This window comes from Carica papaya, chromosome 8 (genome assembly GCF_054855325.1).
Source record: "Carica papaya isolate Zhongbai chromosome 8, ASM5485532v1, whole genome shotgun sequence".
NCBI lineage: Eukaryota > Viridiplantae > Streptophyta > Magnoliopsida > Brassicales > Caricaceae > Carica > Carica papaya.
Genome location: NC_142316.1, coordinates 26,695,943 through 26,715,086, shown reverse-complemented (window position 1 = coordinate 26,715,086; position 19,144 = coordinate 26,695,943). Strand labels below are relative to the sequence as shown.

At 41.9% G+C, this 19,144-nt stretch overlaps 1 protein-coding gene and 1 pseudogene across 3 annotated transcripts; both read left to right on the top strand.

Annotated features, from left to right (window-relative positions):
* The first annotated feature begins 902 nt into the window (after positions 1-902).
* LOC110817223 (NADPH-dependent aldo-keto reductase, chloroplastic-like) lies at positions 903-13,518 on the top strand. Of its 2 annotated transcripts, none has more exons than XM_088208765.1 (8): positions 903-1,055; positions 1,163-1,310; positions 1,749-1,799; positions 11,688-11,764; positions 11,926-12,013; positions 12,192-12,467; positions 12,657-12,905; positions 13,164-13,518. In XM_088208765.1, the coding sequence occupies exons 2-8, from the start codon at positions 1,191-1,193 to the stop codon at positions 13,248-13,250; spliced, it is 948 nt and encodes a 315-aa protein (XP_088064891.1). In that variant the 5' UTR covers positions 903-1,055; positions 1,163-1,190; the 3' UTR covers positions 13,251-13,518. The 2 variants fall into 2 exon arrangements, with proteins under 2 accessions (XP_088064891.1, XP_088064892.1); XM_088208766.1 differs by having other exon boundaries at positions 945-1,065.
* Positions 13,519-13,651: 133 nt separating this feature from the next.
* On the top strand, positions 13,652-19,094 carry LOC110817131 (NADPH-dependent aldo-keto reductase, chloroplastic-like; annotated as a pseudogene). The gene is made up of 7 exons (XR_015813781.1): positions 13,652-14,270; positions 14,471-14,521; positions 15,001-15,077; positions 15,176-15,271; positions 18,114-18,385; positions 18,565-18,813; positions 18,990-19,094. The product of XR_015813781.1 is annotated as an NADPH-dependent aldo-keto reductase, chloroplastic-like (transcript).
* The last annotated feature ends 50 nt before the right edge of the window (positions 19,095-19,144 follow it).

The window sequence follows — 19,144 nt, the reverse complement described above, 5'->3', positions numbered from 1 at the left end:
AAAAGTTTAATTCATTTTTCATTAATCTTAAAAAAAAACCATCTCACATATTTAATATTTTAAAGATAAATATGAAATTGTTTTTATAAGAATAAAAACAAAATTCCATTTCAAGTCATTTACTTTTGTATAAACGTATTATGTTACGTAAATTAGATGTTGATGGCGAGCAAGATGAACTTAATTTTGTATTGATGTGAACTGTTAGTATTATTATATATATATATTTCCATGAATGTGTGTGTATATTTATATATATATATATATGTTTAAGTTGAGAATGAAGTTGGCAAAAGGAAAATGACAAAGCCAACGCAGCCACCTACCCACCCTTAGGGCCCAACAAAACCATATTCCATTTCAATAAAAGAGCTGAAAACTCTGACCATTATGATGCCTCCAGTCTACGCCACCAAAATTGAACAATCTTCAGTTTATTTTTAATAGTTTAATATCAATAATTAAATATTAAATTTGTTTATATACAATTTAATTTTTAAAAATTTAAAATTATTATAATTTATAATTTTTATAAAGTTTTAAGTTTTTTTTTAAAAATACTATATATAATACTCTTGCCATAGGTAACAGTCGAATATTTAATTTATAATTTTATAAAAGTAAAAAAATACTATATGATCCAGAGGTTATATTATTTTTATTTTTATAAAATTAATGTAATAAATTTCGTTTAAACAAAACCAATATAACATCACATAATAATTTTATAAGTTTAAATAAATAAAAATAACGTATTTAAAATAAATAAAAACCAAATGACTCTCAAACTCCAGAAATCAAAAACCATATTTTCTAAATAGGACGGATAAATTTTTTAATGTAATTCCAACAGAGTGTTATTTCATTAAAAAAATAATTAGCACGATAATAAAATTAAAAAATAATAATTTACATAAAATGAAATTCACTAATTTTAGGACAGATCCGTTCCCAAACCTTTTCCATCTCTATATATAGCGGATTGTCAACAGAAAGCTCCGAAATATTTTCCAAGGACAACCATAATTTCTTCCTTCGCAGAGAGTGATTTTCGGGTGGGTGAAGGTTTTCTTCTCCTTCGTTGATTACGAAACTCTATTGTCTTTCTTCTTTTGCCTTGAATAATTTGTTATTGATGAATGTGTAATCCGTTTCGCTGCAGTTGCAGAGTCTATCTTCTGTTGTGAGAAATGGCAAATTCAATTCGTTACTTTCAACTGAACACGGGAGCTAAAATCCCTTCCGTTGGGCTGGGCACCTTTCAGGCTGGTCCTGGTCAAGTCGCCGATGCAGTTACCGCTGCCATTAAGGTGCTCTTTCTTTCCTCCCGAACAGAAAAGCAAGCTGAAATTGATGATGACTTGGTATCAAAATTATTTGGGATAACTCTTAGATTCAGGATACAGCAAACAAGCAGTAATTATCCCTAAAATGAATCTGATGGAACAGTAACTAATGAATCTTCCCTAAATAAAACAGTGACTAATTAAATTGAGAAGTTTCTAAATCTAATGGAACTTATGTAATTATTAGGATTTTTTTTTTTTTACGTGTATGAAGATCGTGTTTGGTACCATGCTAGATTTTCCAAATCTAATATAACTAGTTGTTTATATCTGTGTTTGTATGTCTTTACATATATGTATATCTAAGTAGGAAGCTTATGTGTAAGGGTTAGTCGAGTAATCCACTAGCGTCGATCAGTTTATTGTGTAACCAGCAGCTGAATGTAGTCTGTATTGGCGCAGGCTGGGTACAGGCACATTGATTGTGCGGCAGCTTATCGCAACGAGAAGGAGGTAACAATTCCTTTAATTGCTGTTCTATATCCTGATATTTTGTTATTGTTATCCTATGTTTCGTTCTTTTCTTCTGTGCTTGTTTATTTTTGCACAAGCTTAAGAAAAAGGAAGTTGTTAGAATAAATTGAAGATAATCATGAAGAATTAGGATAGTTTTTTAGTCACCCTTGATAATTGATGGCAATTCAATGTACTATTTTGTGTTTCTAAAAGGTAGATTGTAACGGCCCCGGAAATATTAAAATGAAATGAGTATTTAAATATATCAAATGCGGAAGCGAGATCAAAATTTCATTTAACATCCCTTACACGAAAAACCAAACAAACGTACTTAAAATATAAAAGGTTAAACTAACTAAGAAAGAAAACTCGAAAATAAACTATGCGTATGACTACAGAGACTCAAGGCATCCCCTTCGTCGTCCTCCTGCGGAACGGGCTCGGGAACCATGTCTTCCTGATCTGAAATGGTTAATTAAGGAGTGAGCTACACTAGCCCAGTAAGAACATCACGATATCTCACCGTCACGGAGATAAAGGTGGGTAGAAAACCACAAAAAGACCAATGGAGCATAATTTACAATAAACTCGTTTATTAACAACAAAACCTTTTATCAATAATAAAACTTTTACCATCCACTTACCTTGGTGGAATTTATGAAAAACAATATGAGAAAAACAATAACATTATCATAATCATTGAACAATCTAAGCTGTAAAACATAACACTTATCACGCCTCTTGTAATTCAATCATTGTACAACATATCTTTTTTCTCATTTACCAGCCTACTAGTATCCGTGGGGGTCCATAGGGGTTCCGCTACCCGTTAACCTTTAACATTCATAATCAGTTTCCAGGGCCGTCCCCATACCCCGTCCGGTATGGGCGCCAAAACCATGAACCTCAATACCCCGTCCGGTATGAGGGTGAAACGGGCCGTCCCCATACCCCGTCCGGTATGGGCGCCAAAACCATAAACCTCAATACCCCGTCCGGTATGAGGGTGAAACGGGCCGTCCCCATACCCCGTCCGGTATGGGCGCCAAAACCATAAGATCTCCATACCCCGTCCGGCATGTGAGACCACAATCCCGGTAGGGTTCCCTACGGACCCGGTCCGTCCACCATCTCCCAGGATATCTAGTCAGGCTGACCCCCATAATACAATTATCAGTTTACACAATTTTTCATTTTTCCTTTTCCTCAATCAGCATCATCAATTCACATTTAAACAAGCAAATCGTAATTCATACCAAACAGACAACATACAGTATCAGTTTTTCAGTCATTCAACCCATAATTAATAAAAACGTAGTGCATGCACACAAATCTGTAAAATGAACACATCAAACCTCATTTTGCATTTAAAGCTGTAAACAGGCCAAATAACAGTAAATCATCAATCACACTAGACTCGGGCTCCATCAGCAACCTTAAGCAATTTCACACATGCGTTAATTCAAGAAATACTGTTTTATCATTTTGAACTTTAATACCGTGATAGGAAATAGGGTGAGGGGTTCTTACCTGTTTTCGGGCTCAGAATACGATTCACAGTGCGCCTGCAGGCTGTCCCTAATTTTCCCCTGAATTTTTCCCGGGGAACTGAAACACGCTCACAGTACCTGCACGGGTTCCAAAAAAAATCCAAATTAGGCCCAGGGCCTCTTTCGGCCCAAATCGCAACTCCGGCACGGCGGCTCCGCCGTGCTCCGGCGACGGCGCCGCCGCTGGCGGCGGCGAGTCGCCTCGGGTTGACTGTTTTCGGCCGTTTTTGGCCGAATTCGGCCACACTCGCATTGGTCCTTGTCAGAAAACAACCCTAGGGCCCTCGGGGGGCCAAAAAATCACGGAAAAACGGAGCTTACCGGCGGCGGCGCTCTCGGGTACGGCGACTCTCCGGCGAAGTTCGTGTTTTGGTGATTTGGCTTCGGTCAACCTGTAGAGAAAAGAATGGTGATCACGGTGATATAAAAATTGCATCGAACGGAGGCCGGGAAGGGCCTCGTCGGAGGCAAAAACCGAGAGGGGGCGCGGCGGTGCCGCTGGGCTTCGGCCGCGTATTCTGGCCGTTTGGCCGGGATTTCGGCTTCGATTTGGCCATAGGAGGAATCAGTGGGGAAAAACGAGTCGGGGGTATGAAATTTACCTCGATCGGCGGTCGGAAATTTCCCCGGTGCGGCGGCGAGTGGCGGCGGGTGGCGGCGGTCGGCCTCTGGTTCGTCTTCTCCGGCGAGCGGCTGGCGGCTAGGGTTTGTGGTCTGGTGTGGAGGTTCTATTTATAACCCCTTGTCTTTTGATCGCAGCCGTTCATTTTGTTTTAATCTGGGCCGTTCGTTTTTGATTGAATCTGGGCCGTCCGTGCGATTGAATCTGGGCCGTCCGATCGCGTGATTGATCTGGGCCGTCGGATCGCACCCACGCGGATCGCCAACGTGGCTCCTTTTGGAGTGACGCGGTCTTGCCACGTGGCAGGCCCTGGTTGGCCGGGACTGCTGACCGGGCCTGCTGACGTGGCTGCTGACGTGGCCGCCCTTTTTTTTACTTCTCCTTTCCGGGTGCTACAACTCTCCCCCCCATAAAGAAATTTGGTCCCCAAATTTGCCTCATTACTCTTGATCAAACAGATGAGGATATTGGGCCCTAAATTCTGATTCCAGCTCCCAAGTCGCCTCCCTAGGCGTGTGGTTCTGCCACAAGACTTTTACAAATGATATTTCCCGGTTACGGAGTATTCTGCTTTCTCGGTCCGTGATACTGACCGGTACTTCTTCATAAGAGAAGTCCTCTCGGAGTGAGAGCGGTTCATGAGCCACGACATGAGAAGGGTCCGGATTGTACTTGCGCAGCATAGATACATGAAACACATTGTGAACCCGGGAGAGCTCAGGGGGCAGTGCAAGTCTGTAGGCAGTGGTACCAATCTTGTCTAAGATTTCAAAGGGTCCAATGTATCTGGGGTTTAATTTTCCCCTTCTGCCGAACCTACTAATTCCCTTGAAGGGGGTGACTTTAAGAAACACCCGGTCACCTTTCTCAAAGGCCAGGTCCCTCCTTCGGGTATCAGCATAGCTCTTTTGCCTACTCTGAGCTGTCTGGATGTTCTTCTTGATCTTAACTATCTTGGACGTGGTTTCTTCCACTAAATCCGGGCCAAACAATCTTCTATCGCCCACTTCCTCCCAACAAATCGGTGACCTGCACGGACGCCCGTATAGCGCCTCGTATGGGGCCATGCCGATGCTTGCTTGGTAACTGTTGTTGTAGGCAAACTCTATCAGGGGTAGATGGTCGTCCCAATGGCCTCCGGAGTCAAGGACACAAGCTCGGAGCATATCCTCCAGCGTACGGATTGTCCTCTCTGATTGTCCATCGGTTTGGGGGTGGAAGGCAGTACTGAGGGACAGCTTTGTTCCCATAGCTTGCTGGAAACTATTCCAAAACCGAGAAGTGAATCTGGGATCCCTGTCGGATACCACTGTTACTGGGACCCCATGCAGTCTGACTATTTCCCGGACATACATTCTTGCCAACTTGTCCAACGAATCAGTCATTCTGATGGCCAGGAAGTGGGAAGACTTAGTGAGTCGGTCAACAATTACCCATATGGCATCGTGTCCCGATCGTGCCTTGGGTAGTCCCGATACGAAGTCCATGGTGATGTGTTCCCACTTCCATTCTGGAATCGGTAAAGGCTGAAGCAACCCCCCTGGGCGTTGATGTTCTGCTTTGACCTGCTGACATACCAAGCACTTAGATACAAAGTCGGCTATATCTCTCTTCATCCCATTCCACCAGAATCGGGGTCGCATAGTTTGGTACATTTTTGTACTTCCTGGATGCATGGCGAACCTTGAACTATGGGACTCTGTCATGATGTCTCTTTTTAATTCATTGTCGTCTGGGACACACATTCTGTCCTTGAAACGAATCAATCCGTCGGCAGAGATCTGAAATTCTGAGTTCACTCCCTGTTCTGCATCCTTCTTGCGGTTTACTAGGGCGGAGTCGATTGACTGGGCTTCCTTTATTCTTTGGATTAGCTCGGGTTGGACTGCTAGGTGGCTCAAACATGTGGCCCTCTTCAGATCTTGCAGTCGAACCTGCTGCGTAGCCCCAATGGACCTGCATTCCGAAACCATCAGATGGGCTAGGGTGCCTGCACTCTTCCTACTGAGGGCATCGGCTACTACGTTGCCCTTACCTGGATGGTATAGGATGTCACAATCATAGTCCTTGAGGAGTTCCATCCACCTTCTCTGACGCATGTTGAGATCCTTCTGAGTGAAGATGTGCTTCAAGCTCTTATGATCGGTGTAGATCTGAAAGGTCTCTCCATACAAATAATGGCGCCAGATTTTCAAGGCGTGTATGATTGCGGCAAGCTCCAAATCATGGGTAGGATAGTTCTTCTCATGATTCTTTAACTGTCTAGACCCATATGCTATAACCTTTCCATGCTGCATCAGGACACAACCCAGGCCCAGATAGGAGGCATCACTATAAACTGTATACCCTCCTGATCCACTCGGTAGAGCCAGCACGGGTGCAGTAGTCAGTCGCTTCTTCAATTCTGAAAAACTCCTTTCGCAGTTCTCATTCCAATCAAACTTTGCATTCTTCTTTGTGAGTCGGGTTAGAGGGGCCGCTAGACTGGAGAACCCTTCGACAAACCGGCGGTAATAACCCGCCATCCCTAGGAAACTGCGAATTTCCTTAACTGTTGTCAGCCTTTTCCAACTAAGTACCGCTTCAACCTTTTCGGGGTTCACCGACACCCCTTCCTTCGATATAACATGTCCTAGGAAGGCGGTTTGCTCGAGCCAAAATCCACACTTGCTCAACTTTGCATACAACTTCTTTTCCCTGAGTACCTGGAGGACTTGGGCAAGATGATGAGCATGTTCTTCTCTACTTTTTGAGTAGACTAAGATATCATCGATGAACACGATGACAAATTTATCCAAGAACTCTCTGAAGATTCTGTTCATTAGATCCATAAAGATGGCCGGGGCGTTGGTTAGCCCAAACGGCATAACCAGGAACTCATAGTGTCCGTACCTGGTTCGGAATGCCGTCTTGGGGATGTCTTCTGCTCTCACTTTTACCTGATGGTAACCTGATCGTAGATCTATTTTAGAAAAGACCTGTGCACCCTGCAACTGATCGAAAAGGTCATCAATCCGGGGGAGAGGGTACTTGTTTTTAATTGTTACCTTGTTTATCCTTCTATAATCAATACACAGTCTCAACGTTCCATCTCCTTTCTTTGCAAAAGTAACCCCGGCACCCCATGGGGAAATGCTGTGTCTAATGAAGCCACTGTTTTGTAGCTCAGTGATTTGTTTCCTTAGCTCTTCCATCTCGATGCGGCTCATTCGGTAAGGAGCTACCGAGATGGGTTGGGTTCCTGGCTGTAAGTCTATGGTGAACTCGACCTCTCTGTCCCCTGGTAGACCGGGCAGTTCATCCGGAAATACGTCTGGAAAGTCTCGGACTACTGGAATCTCTTGGATACAAACTTCCTTCTTGGGTTTACCTAGTTAGGGAAAATACAATATCAACGCACTGGGAATTAAGAAGAAAAGAATTTGTCATTAGGGAGAATCAGTACCGAATAATTTTATTAACTTGTAAATGGCTCCTCGTTGGGAGGATTAAATACAATCTTTTTATTAAAGCAGTCTATGGTGGCGTGATACGCCGCCAGCCAATCCATTCCTAGGATTACATCAAAATCCCCTGTGTCTAACCCTATCAGGTCTACCCTCAATTTCCTATCTGCTATCTCCACGGCACATGCCCTGTAGACAACCTCTCCTAGTAATGTCTCCCCCCCAGCGGTAGATACAAACAATAATGAATCAAGTCTATCAGGTGGTACACAAATTTTGGAAGCAAGAACATGTGAAATAAAAGAATGTGATGCACCAGTATCAAACAAAATATGAGCAATGTGGCCAGAGATAGTATACATACCATGTACCACGTCCGGGTCTGCATCGGCATCCTTCTGGGTAAGGTTGTAAACTCTGCCCTGGATTGGAGGCCTCCCTTGATTCTGGTTCCTAGGACACTCCCTCGCATAGTGCTGGGCACTGCCGCATATGCGACAGGTGTTGTTGAGGCGGTAGCAGGGTCGGTCCCCATGATCCCTGCCGCAGTACTGGCAGATCTTCCCACGAGCTGCCCCCATAGCCTGAGGAGGGCCCTGAGCGGCAGGCCTGGGTCTCTTGCTGGGTTGGACCGGCATGGTAGGCGCTGGCCTGCGGAGCGGGGCTGAAGGTCGGGAACTTCCCGCTAGCTGAGGGCGGGTGTCGAAGCTCCTTTCTATGATCTGCGCCTTTGCCAGGACTGCCGAATATGTCTCGAGCTCCATCACCAACAAGTGCTGTCTGATCGCCGGGCGGAGACCCCACTGGAATTTCCTGGCCTTTCGGCCCTCATCCAACAATGTCTCCGGGGCATGTCGGCCCAGCTCCAGGAACTTGCGGGCATACTCCGACACTGTCATATTACCCTGGACCAACTGAGCAAATTCAATTTCCTTTAAATGTTGGATGTGCTTAGGGAGATACTCCGCATGGAAAGCCGCTAGGAACTGCTCCCAAGTAACTGGTACAGGCAGGGTGGCCCGCTTGAGCTCCCACCAGCGTACTGCTTCCCCTACCAGCATGTAGGAGGCAATGGCAGCCCTCTGCTCAGGAATTACTCCTAAGGTCTCAAAGGCTCGCTCAGTCTCCGCCAGCCAGTATTGGGCCTCTTCAAAAGAGGATTCCCCCGAAAAAGTAGAAGGGTTCAGTCTCCTGTACCTCTCTATGAAGCCAGGGTCGATCAAGGAGGAGCGGGGTCCCGAGGTAAAGGAACTGGGGCCGGCTGAGGGTGAACTGGGGGACCCTGTGGTGGCGCCTGCTGATGGGGTGGGGGCACTGGAATGTGCTGTGGCGGTACCTGTTGGTACCGTGGCTGTGGTACCGGGTCGTACCGCGGCTGTGGTGCCGGGTGGTACTGTGGAGGAACAGGCTCCTGCCGGGGTGGCTCGGGATCAGCCTGCTGTAACGGGGGCTCAACCTGCGCTAGCGGAGGAGGTCCGGGTAACTCCCTTCTCTCCTCTTGCCTTCGCTGAGCAGCTACGAGAGCTTCCACCATCTCATATAATCTGTCCAAATCCTCCCGAAGCGAATTATCTTGGGCCGCTCGGTTTAGTGGGGGCCTTCCTCTCCTCATTTCTGTGTACCTGCATTTACAAGGAATGGTTGAGTAACGACCAATCGGTGAGTATTTCTTTAAAGGACTATAGTGTAAGGAATGGGTCCGAGGAAATGCGGCTCTGATACCAACTGTAACGGCCCCGGAAATATTAAAATGAAATGAGTATTTAAATATATCAAATGCGGAAGCGAGATCAAAATTTCATTTAACATCCCTTACACGAAAAACCAAACAAACGTACTTAAAATATAAAAGGTTAAACTAACTAAGAAAGAAAACTCGAAAATAAACTATGCGTATGACTACAGAGTCTCTAGGCATCCCCTTCGTCGTCCTCCTGCGGAACGGGCTCGGGAACCATGTCTTCCTGATCTGAAATGGTTAATTAAGGAGTGAGCTACACTAGCCCAGTAAGAACATCACGATATCTCACCGTCACGGAGATAAAGGTGGGTAGAAAACCACAAAAAGACCAATGGAGCATAATTTACAATAAACTCGTTTATTAACAACAAAACCTTTTATCAATAATAAAACTTTTACCATCCACTTACCTTGGTGGAATTTATGAAAAACAATATGAGAAAAACAATAACATTATCATAATCATTGAACAATCTAAGCTGTAAAACATAACACTTATCACGCCTCTTGTAATTCAATCATTGTACAACATATCTTTTTTCTCATTTACCAGCCTACTAGTATCCGTGGGGGTCCATAGGGGTTCCGCTACCCGTTAACCTTTAACATTCATAATCAGTTTCCAGGGCCGTCCCCATACCCCGTCCGGTATGGGCGCCAAAACCATGAACCTCAATACCCCGTCCGGTATGAGGGTGAAACGGGCCGTCCCCATACCCCGTCCGGTATGGGCGCCAAAACCATAAACCTCAATACCCCGTCCGGTATGAGGGTGAAACGGGCCGTCCCCATACCCCGTCCGGTATGGGCGCCAAAACCATAAGATCTCCATACCCCGTCCGGCATGTGAGACCACAATCCCGGTAGGGTTCCCTACGGACCCGGTCCGTCCACCATCTCCCAGGATATCTAGTCAGGCTGACCCCCATAATACAATTATCAGTTTACACAATTTTTCATTTTTCCTTTTCCTCAATCAGCATCATCAATTCACATTTAAACAAGCAAATCGTAATTCATACCAAACAGACAACATACAGTATCAGTTTTTCAGTCATTCAACCCATAATTAATAAAAACGTAGTGCATGCACACAAATCTGTAAAATGAACACATCAAACCTCATTTTGCATTTAAAGCTGTAAACAGGCCAAATAACAGTAAATCATCAATCACACTAGACTCGGGCTCCATCAGCAACCTTAAGCAATTTCACACATGCGTTAATTCAAGAAATACTGTTTTATCATTTTGAACTTTAATACCGTGATAGGAAATAGGGTGAGGGGTCCTTACCTGTTTTCGGGATCCGAATACGATTCACAGTGCGCCTGCAGGCTGTCCCTAATTTTCCCCTGAATTTTTCCCGGGGAACTGAAACACGCTCACAGTACCTGCACGGGTTCCAAAAAAAATCCAAATTAGGCCCAGGGCCTCTTTCGGCCCAAATCGCAACTCCGGCACGGCGGCTCCGCCGTGCTCCGGCGACAGCGCCGCCGCTGGCGGCGGCGAGTCGCCTCGGGTTGACTGTTTTCGGCCGTTTTTGGCCGAATTCGGCCACACTCGCATTGGTCCTTGTCAGAAAACAACCCTAGGGCCCTCGGGGGGCCAAAAAATCACGGAAAAACGGAGCTTACCGGCGGCGGCGCTCTCGGGTACGGCGACTCTCCGGCGAAGTTCGTGTTTTGGTGATTTGGCTTCGGTCAACCTGTAGAGAAAAGAATGGTGATCACGGTGATATAAAAATTGCATCGAACGGAGGCCGGGAAGGGCCTCGTCGGAGGCAAAAACCGAGAGGGGGCGCGGCGGTGCCGCTGGGCTTCGGCCGCGTATTCCGGCCGTTTGGCCGGGATTTCGGCTTCGATTTGGCCATAGGAGGAATCAGTGGGGAAAAACGAGTCGGGGGTATGAAATTTACCTCGATCGGCGGTCGGAAATTTCCCCGGTGCGGCGGCGAGTGGCGGCGGGTGGCGGCGGTCGGCCTCTGGTTCGTCTTCTCCGGCGAGCGGCTGGCGGCTAGGGTTTGTGGTCTGGTGTGGAGGTTCTATTTATAACCCCTTGCCTTTTGATCGCAGCCGTTCATTTTGTTTTAATCTGGGCCGTTCATTTTTGATTGAATCTGGGCCGTCCGTGCGATTGAATCTGGGCCGTCCGATCGCGTGATTGATCTGGGCCGTCGGATCGCACCCATGCGGATCGCCAACGTGGCTCCTTTTGGAGTGACGCGGTCTTGCCACGTGGCAGGCCCTGGTTGGCCGGGACTGCTGACCGGGCCTGCTGACGTGGCTGCTGACGTGGCCGCCCTTTTTTTTTCTTCTCCTTTCCGGGTGCTACATAGATTCTAAAACTTCAGATTATGAGCCTAATTTATTAGCGTAGAGTCTCAGAAACTCCTGTCTCTTGGAGGGTAAAACGAATTTATATATAATTTTCTGATTTGAAAATCTACTACATGTCCTAAAATGGCTGCTTGTCTTATTTTTTCTGCATTCGGGATTCTCATCAATATTCCATTCCTCTGTGTAGATTGGGGATGCATTAAAGAAGCTTTTTGAAGATGGTGTTGTGAAACGTGAAGATTTGTGGATTACCTCTAAGCTCTGGTTTGTTCCTTTTTCCACTTTTTACCTAACCTAATCTTTGTTTGGTTTCTTATATGTCTTATGTTGGTTGAGATTATGAATTGAGAACTTACATTTTGAGGCAATGTTCAAATGTCTATTAGTTAATGATATAACATTTTCAAAAATCCAATAATCTACAGGAATACAGATCATGCACCAGAAGATGTACCCGAGGCATTGAACCGAACTTTGAGAGACTTGCAGCTTGACTATGTGGATCTGTATCTAGTACGTGTGTCATAATTGAGCTTTAGTTTTTCTGCTTAATCATCAAATAAATTCGTTTTTCTCAGTTTTTCTCTCATGAATATGTGCTGCTCAAGTCATTTAAGTCACCTATCTTTAACTTTCTGTCTCTCTTTACATATTGACCTCCTTGCTAACAAGTTGAGTAAAATTTTTGAAGATCCACTGGCCAGTCAGCATGAAAAAAGGATCAGTTGGCTTTAATCCTGAATTTCTTACAACACCAGACATACCTAGTACATGGCGAGCAATGGAAGCTTTGTATGATTCTGGCAAGGCTCGAGCTATTGGTGTTAGTAACTTCTCTGTAAAAAAGCTTGGAGATCTGTTGGAAGTAGCACGTGTTGTTCCTGCTGTCAACCAAGTGGAATGCCACCCTGTGTGGCAGCAACCAAAATTGCATGCATTCTGTAAATCGAAGGGAATCCATCTCTCTGTGAGTGTCCTCCTATAATACGTTTACTGTTCCTATATTTACTATGAATAAACTTATCAATGGATTGTGATAATAAAGCTACTGAAAAATGTATTGAGGCTCTTGGTTTTGGTAATTAGTGTACCTTCAAACATCTCGTCAAGATACAAAGACAGTGATAACCGATTTTCATATGTTTTCCTTTTTCAGGGTTTTTCGCCGTTGGGTTCTCCAGGTTCAGGATCTGTCAAGACTCAGGTTCTTAAGAATCCAGTAATCACATTGGTTGCTGAGAAATTGGGCAAATCACCTGCACAAGTGGCTATTCGTTGGGGTCTACAGACAGGTCACAGCTTATTGCCTAAGAGCACTACTGAGTCTAGGATAAAAGAAAATTTTGACGTCTTCGACTGGTCTATACCCGAAGACCTTTTCGCCAGATTCTCTGAAATTGAGCAGGCATGTATTAGTTCCTTTTCTTTTTTTTTTTTCTTATGTCCATAGATTGTGTTATATCTTGACATTTCGCAATGTGCATTCTTCGAGCTTGCTACCTAAGTATTGTGTTTAGGTGGACTGACTAGCTAAAACTTCCTTTTGTCTTACTATACATTTATTCAGTGCTCTAATATATAAGCTACCATAGATGCATTGGCTATAGAATAGAGGCTTCACTTCATTTTTAGATGATTGAATTCATAGCTTTTGATCTTACAGGAGAGGCTGATTAAAGGTGGCTTTTTCGTTCACGAAAACTACGGTGCATACAAGAGTCTTGAGGAACTCTGGGATGGTGAAATCTGAAGAGATAACAACAATGTTAGAAATAATGAATTATCCCATGTAGCTATGTTTACTCTCATGCTTCTTTTCTAATGCCTACCCTGTACTAATGAAGCAGTGAGGTTTGCTTCGAGGACAAGTACAACTCTATTTTCCTGAAATAAAATTCTGCAGCTTCCATTCCTAGGAATTTGAATGCTTCTTACCATCTTCGTAGAGCTTTTCTGCTCCTTGATTGTATTAACATTTTCTCTCTTAAGAAAAGGTTAAAAAAGGTCTTTTAATTGTATTATCCTTGTTATTTTCCTTAAACTTCATATGGTATCATGACAATGCAAGAATAATTCAAGTGTATGGTATTTTGGTAGAACTGCAGCATAACACTGGAAATATATATATATGTACATAAATATATATATAAACATAGGGATAAATAAATGTACACTAGAGTACTGACTGACTATATTTTGATAGGATTACAATACAATACTGAAAGGATGGTAACATTATATTAGTGTTAAAAATTGTATGAAATTAAGTATAAAAATACTGTAATAGACATTATTTTGTCTAACCAAATATTTTAGAAAAAAAAAAAAAAAAAGAAAGAAAATAACACACAAAGCAAATGAGGAGCCGACTCCTGAGCCAGCCACGAATTAGAATACAAGGCAATAGCTCCTTGTAACCGCCAAGTTTATTGCTGCATAACAGCTTACACACTCTGCATACGTCTCTAATAGTTGTCAAATTCACCAGCGTAACTCGCTCTGATTCTTTGCCGGGAAGCTGCATATCCTTCAACGTTCACGAGGCTCTCTTTTGGCTGTCTCTCTAGCTGTTTCGATTCTTATTGTTATTGAAAAGAGTGGGGAAAATGTTCAGTCCTTGCCAGGGTCTGCTTTCCTACAGCTTCACGAAATGGATGAATCTCTCCGGTTCTTTGAACTGGACACCGGAGCCAAGATCCCTTCTGTTGGGTTGGGCACCTGGCAGGCTGCCCCCGGCGTGGTAGGCGACACCGTCGCACTTGCCGTTAAGGTAATCTCTCCTCTAAAACAAGTTAGACAACTGATGGAATGAAATGCAGATGTTAGGTACAAAGTTCTGGATGATATCAAAGTGATTTCGGTTCTTAATCGAAGCGTATGTAATAAAATGAGTCATGTGATGTTTTAGCTTCCTCCATCTTGATTGTGGATGTATATGATCCTGCTTAGTATAATCTGTGTTGAGTGCAGGAAGGATACAGAAACATTGATTGCGCTGCAGTTTATGGCAATGAGAAGGAGGTAACACTTTACTAATTATGAACGCGATCCACCGTTGGATCATGGTTTTTGTGAACTTTATCACGAGATTGTCACCTTTATATTTGCTTAATCTCATTCAGGGTTTGGTTTATTCTAGAACTGGTACTAAAAGGAAAACTGGTAGTCCACAAATTGTAAAATCTTATCAGACTATACATTTCCTTTCAGTTCTTTGAAAAATGGTGAAGATTACTCTTAACTTGTGCGCCAATTTAAAGTAACTGAGCACCTAATTATTGGCATGTGAGCTCGATATTCGTCATATTCTTGTGGATATAATATATAGGTGTGCATCTTTGAAATATGAATGAGGTCAATAAATTTTTATGTGAGGAGTCTAATGCAGTAGTGAAGAGGGTAATAAGCTTTGGAGAATTGTCCCCAGGATAAGAGTACATTCCCACAAATTCTATGTAATTAGAGAACTTTCTAATGCAACAATTCATTGGTATGTGTAGATTGGTCATGCATTAAAGAAGTTCTTTTCAGAAGGTGTAGTGAAATGTGGAGACTTATGGATTACCTCCAAACTCTGGTTGCTTCTGTTGGTAGTCAAGGTTATGAATTGAAACACTTCTAAAATACTTTGTACTGATATTCATAAAACATGGATAAACTACAATTCATCTACAGGTGTACAGATCATGCGCCAGAAGATGTAGCTGTGGCATTAGATTGAACCTTGCAAGACCTATAACTTGATTATCTGGATCTGTATCTAGTAAGTTTATTAAAAAATTCTTTACATTTCAACTCTTGAAATCTCTATTTTGTAACTAAAAAATTGTAGAATGGTATAATGGGGTGAAAATTTGATTTATTGGGTTACCTCTTGTAACACTCAGATCTGAAAATTTAGTTCGGGATAATTTTATAATTAATAAAATAATATATTAAAATAATTTAATTTTTATTTTATTTTAATTTTATGAAATTTTTGAAAAAAATAAATTTAAGAATGAAATTGAAAATAATTTTGAAAAAAGATAAAAAATTATGAATAAAGAGGAGTGCTTTTGAAAGAAAAATTCAAAACATAGGGTAAAATCACAAAAAGAAAAAATTCGGTCACGTGGGACGACCATGTTAGTAGCAACGGCGAGTTAGAATATGCCGCGTGGCGGACACGTTGACATCGGTTCAATGCAAGAGGTCACGCGGGCAATCCATGTGCCTGAGCGATCCAATAGTCCAAATCGCATCCGGCGCGCACAAACGATCCACATTTGTTTTCTTTTCAGACGCGATTAGACGGATGGGATTAATCGTAATGGACGACCTTGATTCGCACACGTGATCGGCCTAAACAAGCAACGATCAGACGGTTCTCCTCGCTTTACATCAACTCAAATAGACAGCCTGGATTGAATGAAGAGGAAATTTAAACTCCTCTTCGCAGGGAACCAAAATCCTAGTCGACAGAGTGGTGATCGGAGAAGAAGAAGAAGGGCAGTCGGAAGTCAGCCAGATGTCGGAGAAGAAGATCGGCCACCATCGCCGCCATACCGGAACTACCACCAACGCTGAAAAGGTAAGATTTTCCTCCCCTATGATCGGAATTTAATCTCAAATCTCACTATGCTCATATCAGAACCGAAAGACTGACGGGTGAACAAGAAAATACGAGCGAAACTCAACCGAGGGCCAAGCCACTGCTACCGAAATCTGAAACCCCCTCTGATGAACCCCTTTCTATTTTTCGTTTCTCATAATTTTTTGACCATTGTGTTCCTCATTTCGTTCTAATGCAGGTTAGCCGAAGAAACCACTCGACCGCAAAAGAGGAATGGCGGAGCCACTGCACCTGGAGACCCTTTCGCCGGTAGGATTTCAACTTTTGCCTTTTCTGGCCAATAGAGGCACCCTAACTTGGTTTTTCATAGGTTTCTATGCAAAATAGGTCAAAATTAGCATAAACCGGTCGAAAACGGCAAGACTGAGAGGAATTGCTGTCGCGGGCGCCGAAGCACAACAGTGCCGCTGTGCCGAAATCGTAAATTGGTCGAAAAAGTTTTAAAACACTTGTTTTAGCTTTTTGTGGTATTTTTGGATACGTGACATGTATTTTAATTTTTGTAAAAAAATCAAAAAACTTGGGGACCATCAGGAGATATAGTAAAAAGTACGGTATTTCGGACACCAATTTGGGATAAGAATCTCTCACTATTTTTTCTATTATGGTAAATTGAACCTCAAAAATCGATAACATTGTGTTTTGTGAAAAGTAGAAAAGAAATTTTAAAATTAATTACAAGTCACTAGTAGATTCAAAACCGATCATTGTATAATTACCTTACCTTATTCGTGTTACCTATTTTCTTATACTACCTAAATTGCTTATTGTTACACTACGTGTTTTAAATTGTAAATTTTAATCGCTTTCTCGTTTATTAATTGTCTAATCAGTATTTTTATTTGCTAACTGATTTGAAATAAATACCCTAATTACGTTTCATAATGGTTAAAATATAAATTGTATTGTCTGTTTAAATATTATTCTATTGATATGTAAATACAAAATGTGATGTTGGTATGCAATTAGTAATTGGTTGATGATATGAATCTATGTATGACAAGTTTACTGGGTACTCTGAAAAATGATGGACGGACTCAATACATAAGGAAACCTTACTGTAGACATTCACTCAGTCGAACATGGCTGAGAATTCCCATACTATAAGGGGTTGAGAGGTATAGTTCACACTCAGTTCGGACGGAGTATTGAGGCGATGACATGTTTGACGCTTATTACCGGACGGGGTATGAAAACGACCCATTGATTAATAAATTGAACATTGAATTCACATGTAAGGGGATATCTCTATAGACTCTTAGGGGTACTGGTAAGCAAGTAAGATGGTAAGTATATTATTATTGTTAATTTAAATGTAAAATCAAAATGTTATCCTGGTTATTGCTTTCGTAGGTCGGTTTTGGAACTCACAAAAGTAAGTATGAAACTTACATTTTTATATAAAATAAATTTATTTAAGAAAGACAAATGACTTCATTGGTTATTTTATGATTTTTTATTAATATTTATTTTTCGTATCGGTGTTAAGTGTGATATTCTTACTGTGTTAGTGTAGTTCATTCTCCTATTTAATCATTTCAGATTAAGAAGATCAAGATTTAGATACTGAATAACAGGAGGGTTGCAAATAAATGTTACATCTCGGACCCCATCAGAGTTGCCTAGTGGAAGTTAACATCATAGGATTTTTATTTTGTTTTATTTTAACTATTCGTTCTGTTACTATGAACTTCTATAAAGAGACATTCTCGTAACTCTATTGCATCCTGATTTACTATGTAAGGAATATAAACACTGAAATCTAAATTGTTTCCGCTTATATTTAATATAATCCAATATTTCCATTTCTTTAAGCTTTGGGTTTTTATACCTCTACTATAAATCATTCTAAAAAAATGATTCAAAAGTCATACTGCCTTCGTTTTTTTAAGTAATTGGTCTCTCTACTAATAGAAGTTGTACATTCTTTTTAGATACAGAGCTAGTGAAGACAAAAAAGGGTTTGGCTAGCTTTAACATTACGCCAGAAGATCTTACCCAACTGAACATAGACAAGGGTGTTGTTAGCTTTTCCTATAAGCCTGAATATTATTTGCAAGTTGATATACCTAGTATCTGGCTGACAATGGAGGCATTATACAATTCTGGCAAGATTCGAGCTATTAGTGTCAGTAATTTCTCTTTAAAGAAGCTTGGTGTTGTCTTGGAAATAGCAAGGGTGCCTCCTGCTGTCAACCAAGTGGAATGCCACCCAATGTGGCAACAAGGAAAGTTACAGGCTTTCTGTCATGCCAATGGAATTCATCTCCCTATAAGTTTCCAATTAGACCATTTTTTGTTCTTCTTTGTGTTATTATTCGTAAAAGTTCACCAAAAAAAGATGCTACAGTAGACATTTTGACTCATTTTAGGTTTGATATGTTAGAAGAGGCAAATAAATTATCAATCCTTAACAATGGTGATAGTTTTATTGTGGTTTCTTTATTTTAGGGTTATTCACAATTGGGTTCTCTAGGTGTAGGATCCATCAAAATCGAGGTTATTAAGTATCCTATTATCAAACTGGTTTTTGAGAAATTGGGCAAGTCCCCTGCATAAGTAGCTCTTCATTGGGTTCTACAAATGGGTCATAGTGTACTGTCTAAGAGCAAAAAGGACACAAGAATCAAAAAAAATCTTGATGTGTTTGATTGGTGTACCGGATGACTTATTTGCCAAGTTTTTAGAAATTGAGCATGTATGTATTGTTTTTCCTTTTTTTCCCTTTTGTTCACTCTAATCTTTTAGCCTGTTGGTTTATTTACATTTACAAGTCATCTATGATGTGTTAATGGCCGTTATATAAACTGAATTGGTTACAAAATAAAATGTAAATATGAATCAACTTCAGTGTCAATTAGATTATTGAACAAGTGGCTTTTTACATCGCAAGAGAGGCTAATCAGAGGTACCATATTCATCCATGAGTCTTCCAGTGCATACAAGACTCTTGAGGAGCTTTGGGATGATGAACTCTAATATCTACACATATATCTACATACAAATTTATGTCACATTCTACAACATTC

Coding starts and splice junctions, on each gene's coding strand:
- LOC110817223 (XM_088208765.1), top strand. CDS start 1,191: ATGGCAAATTCAATTCGTTACTTTCAACTGAACACGGGAGCTAAAATC. Junction 1,311..1,748: donor CAGTTACCGCTGCCATTAAG/GTGCTCTTTCTT, acceptor GTATTGGCGCAG/GCTGGGTACAGGCACATTGA. Junction 12,468..12,656: donor CGAAGGGAATCCATCTCTCT/GTGAGTGTCCTC, acceptor TTCCTTTTTCAG/GGTTTTTCGCCGTTGGGTTC.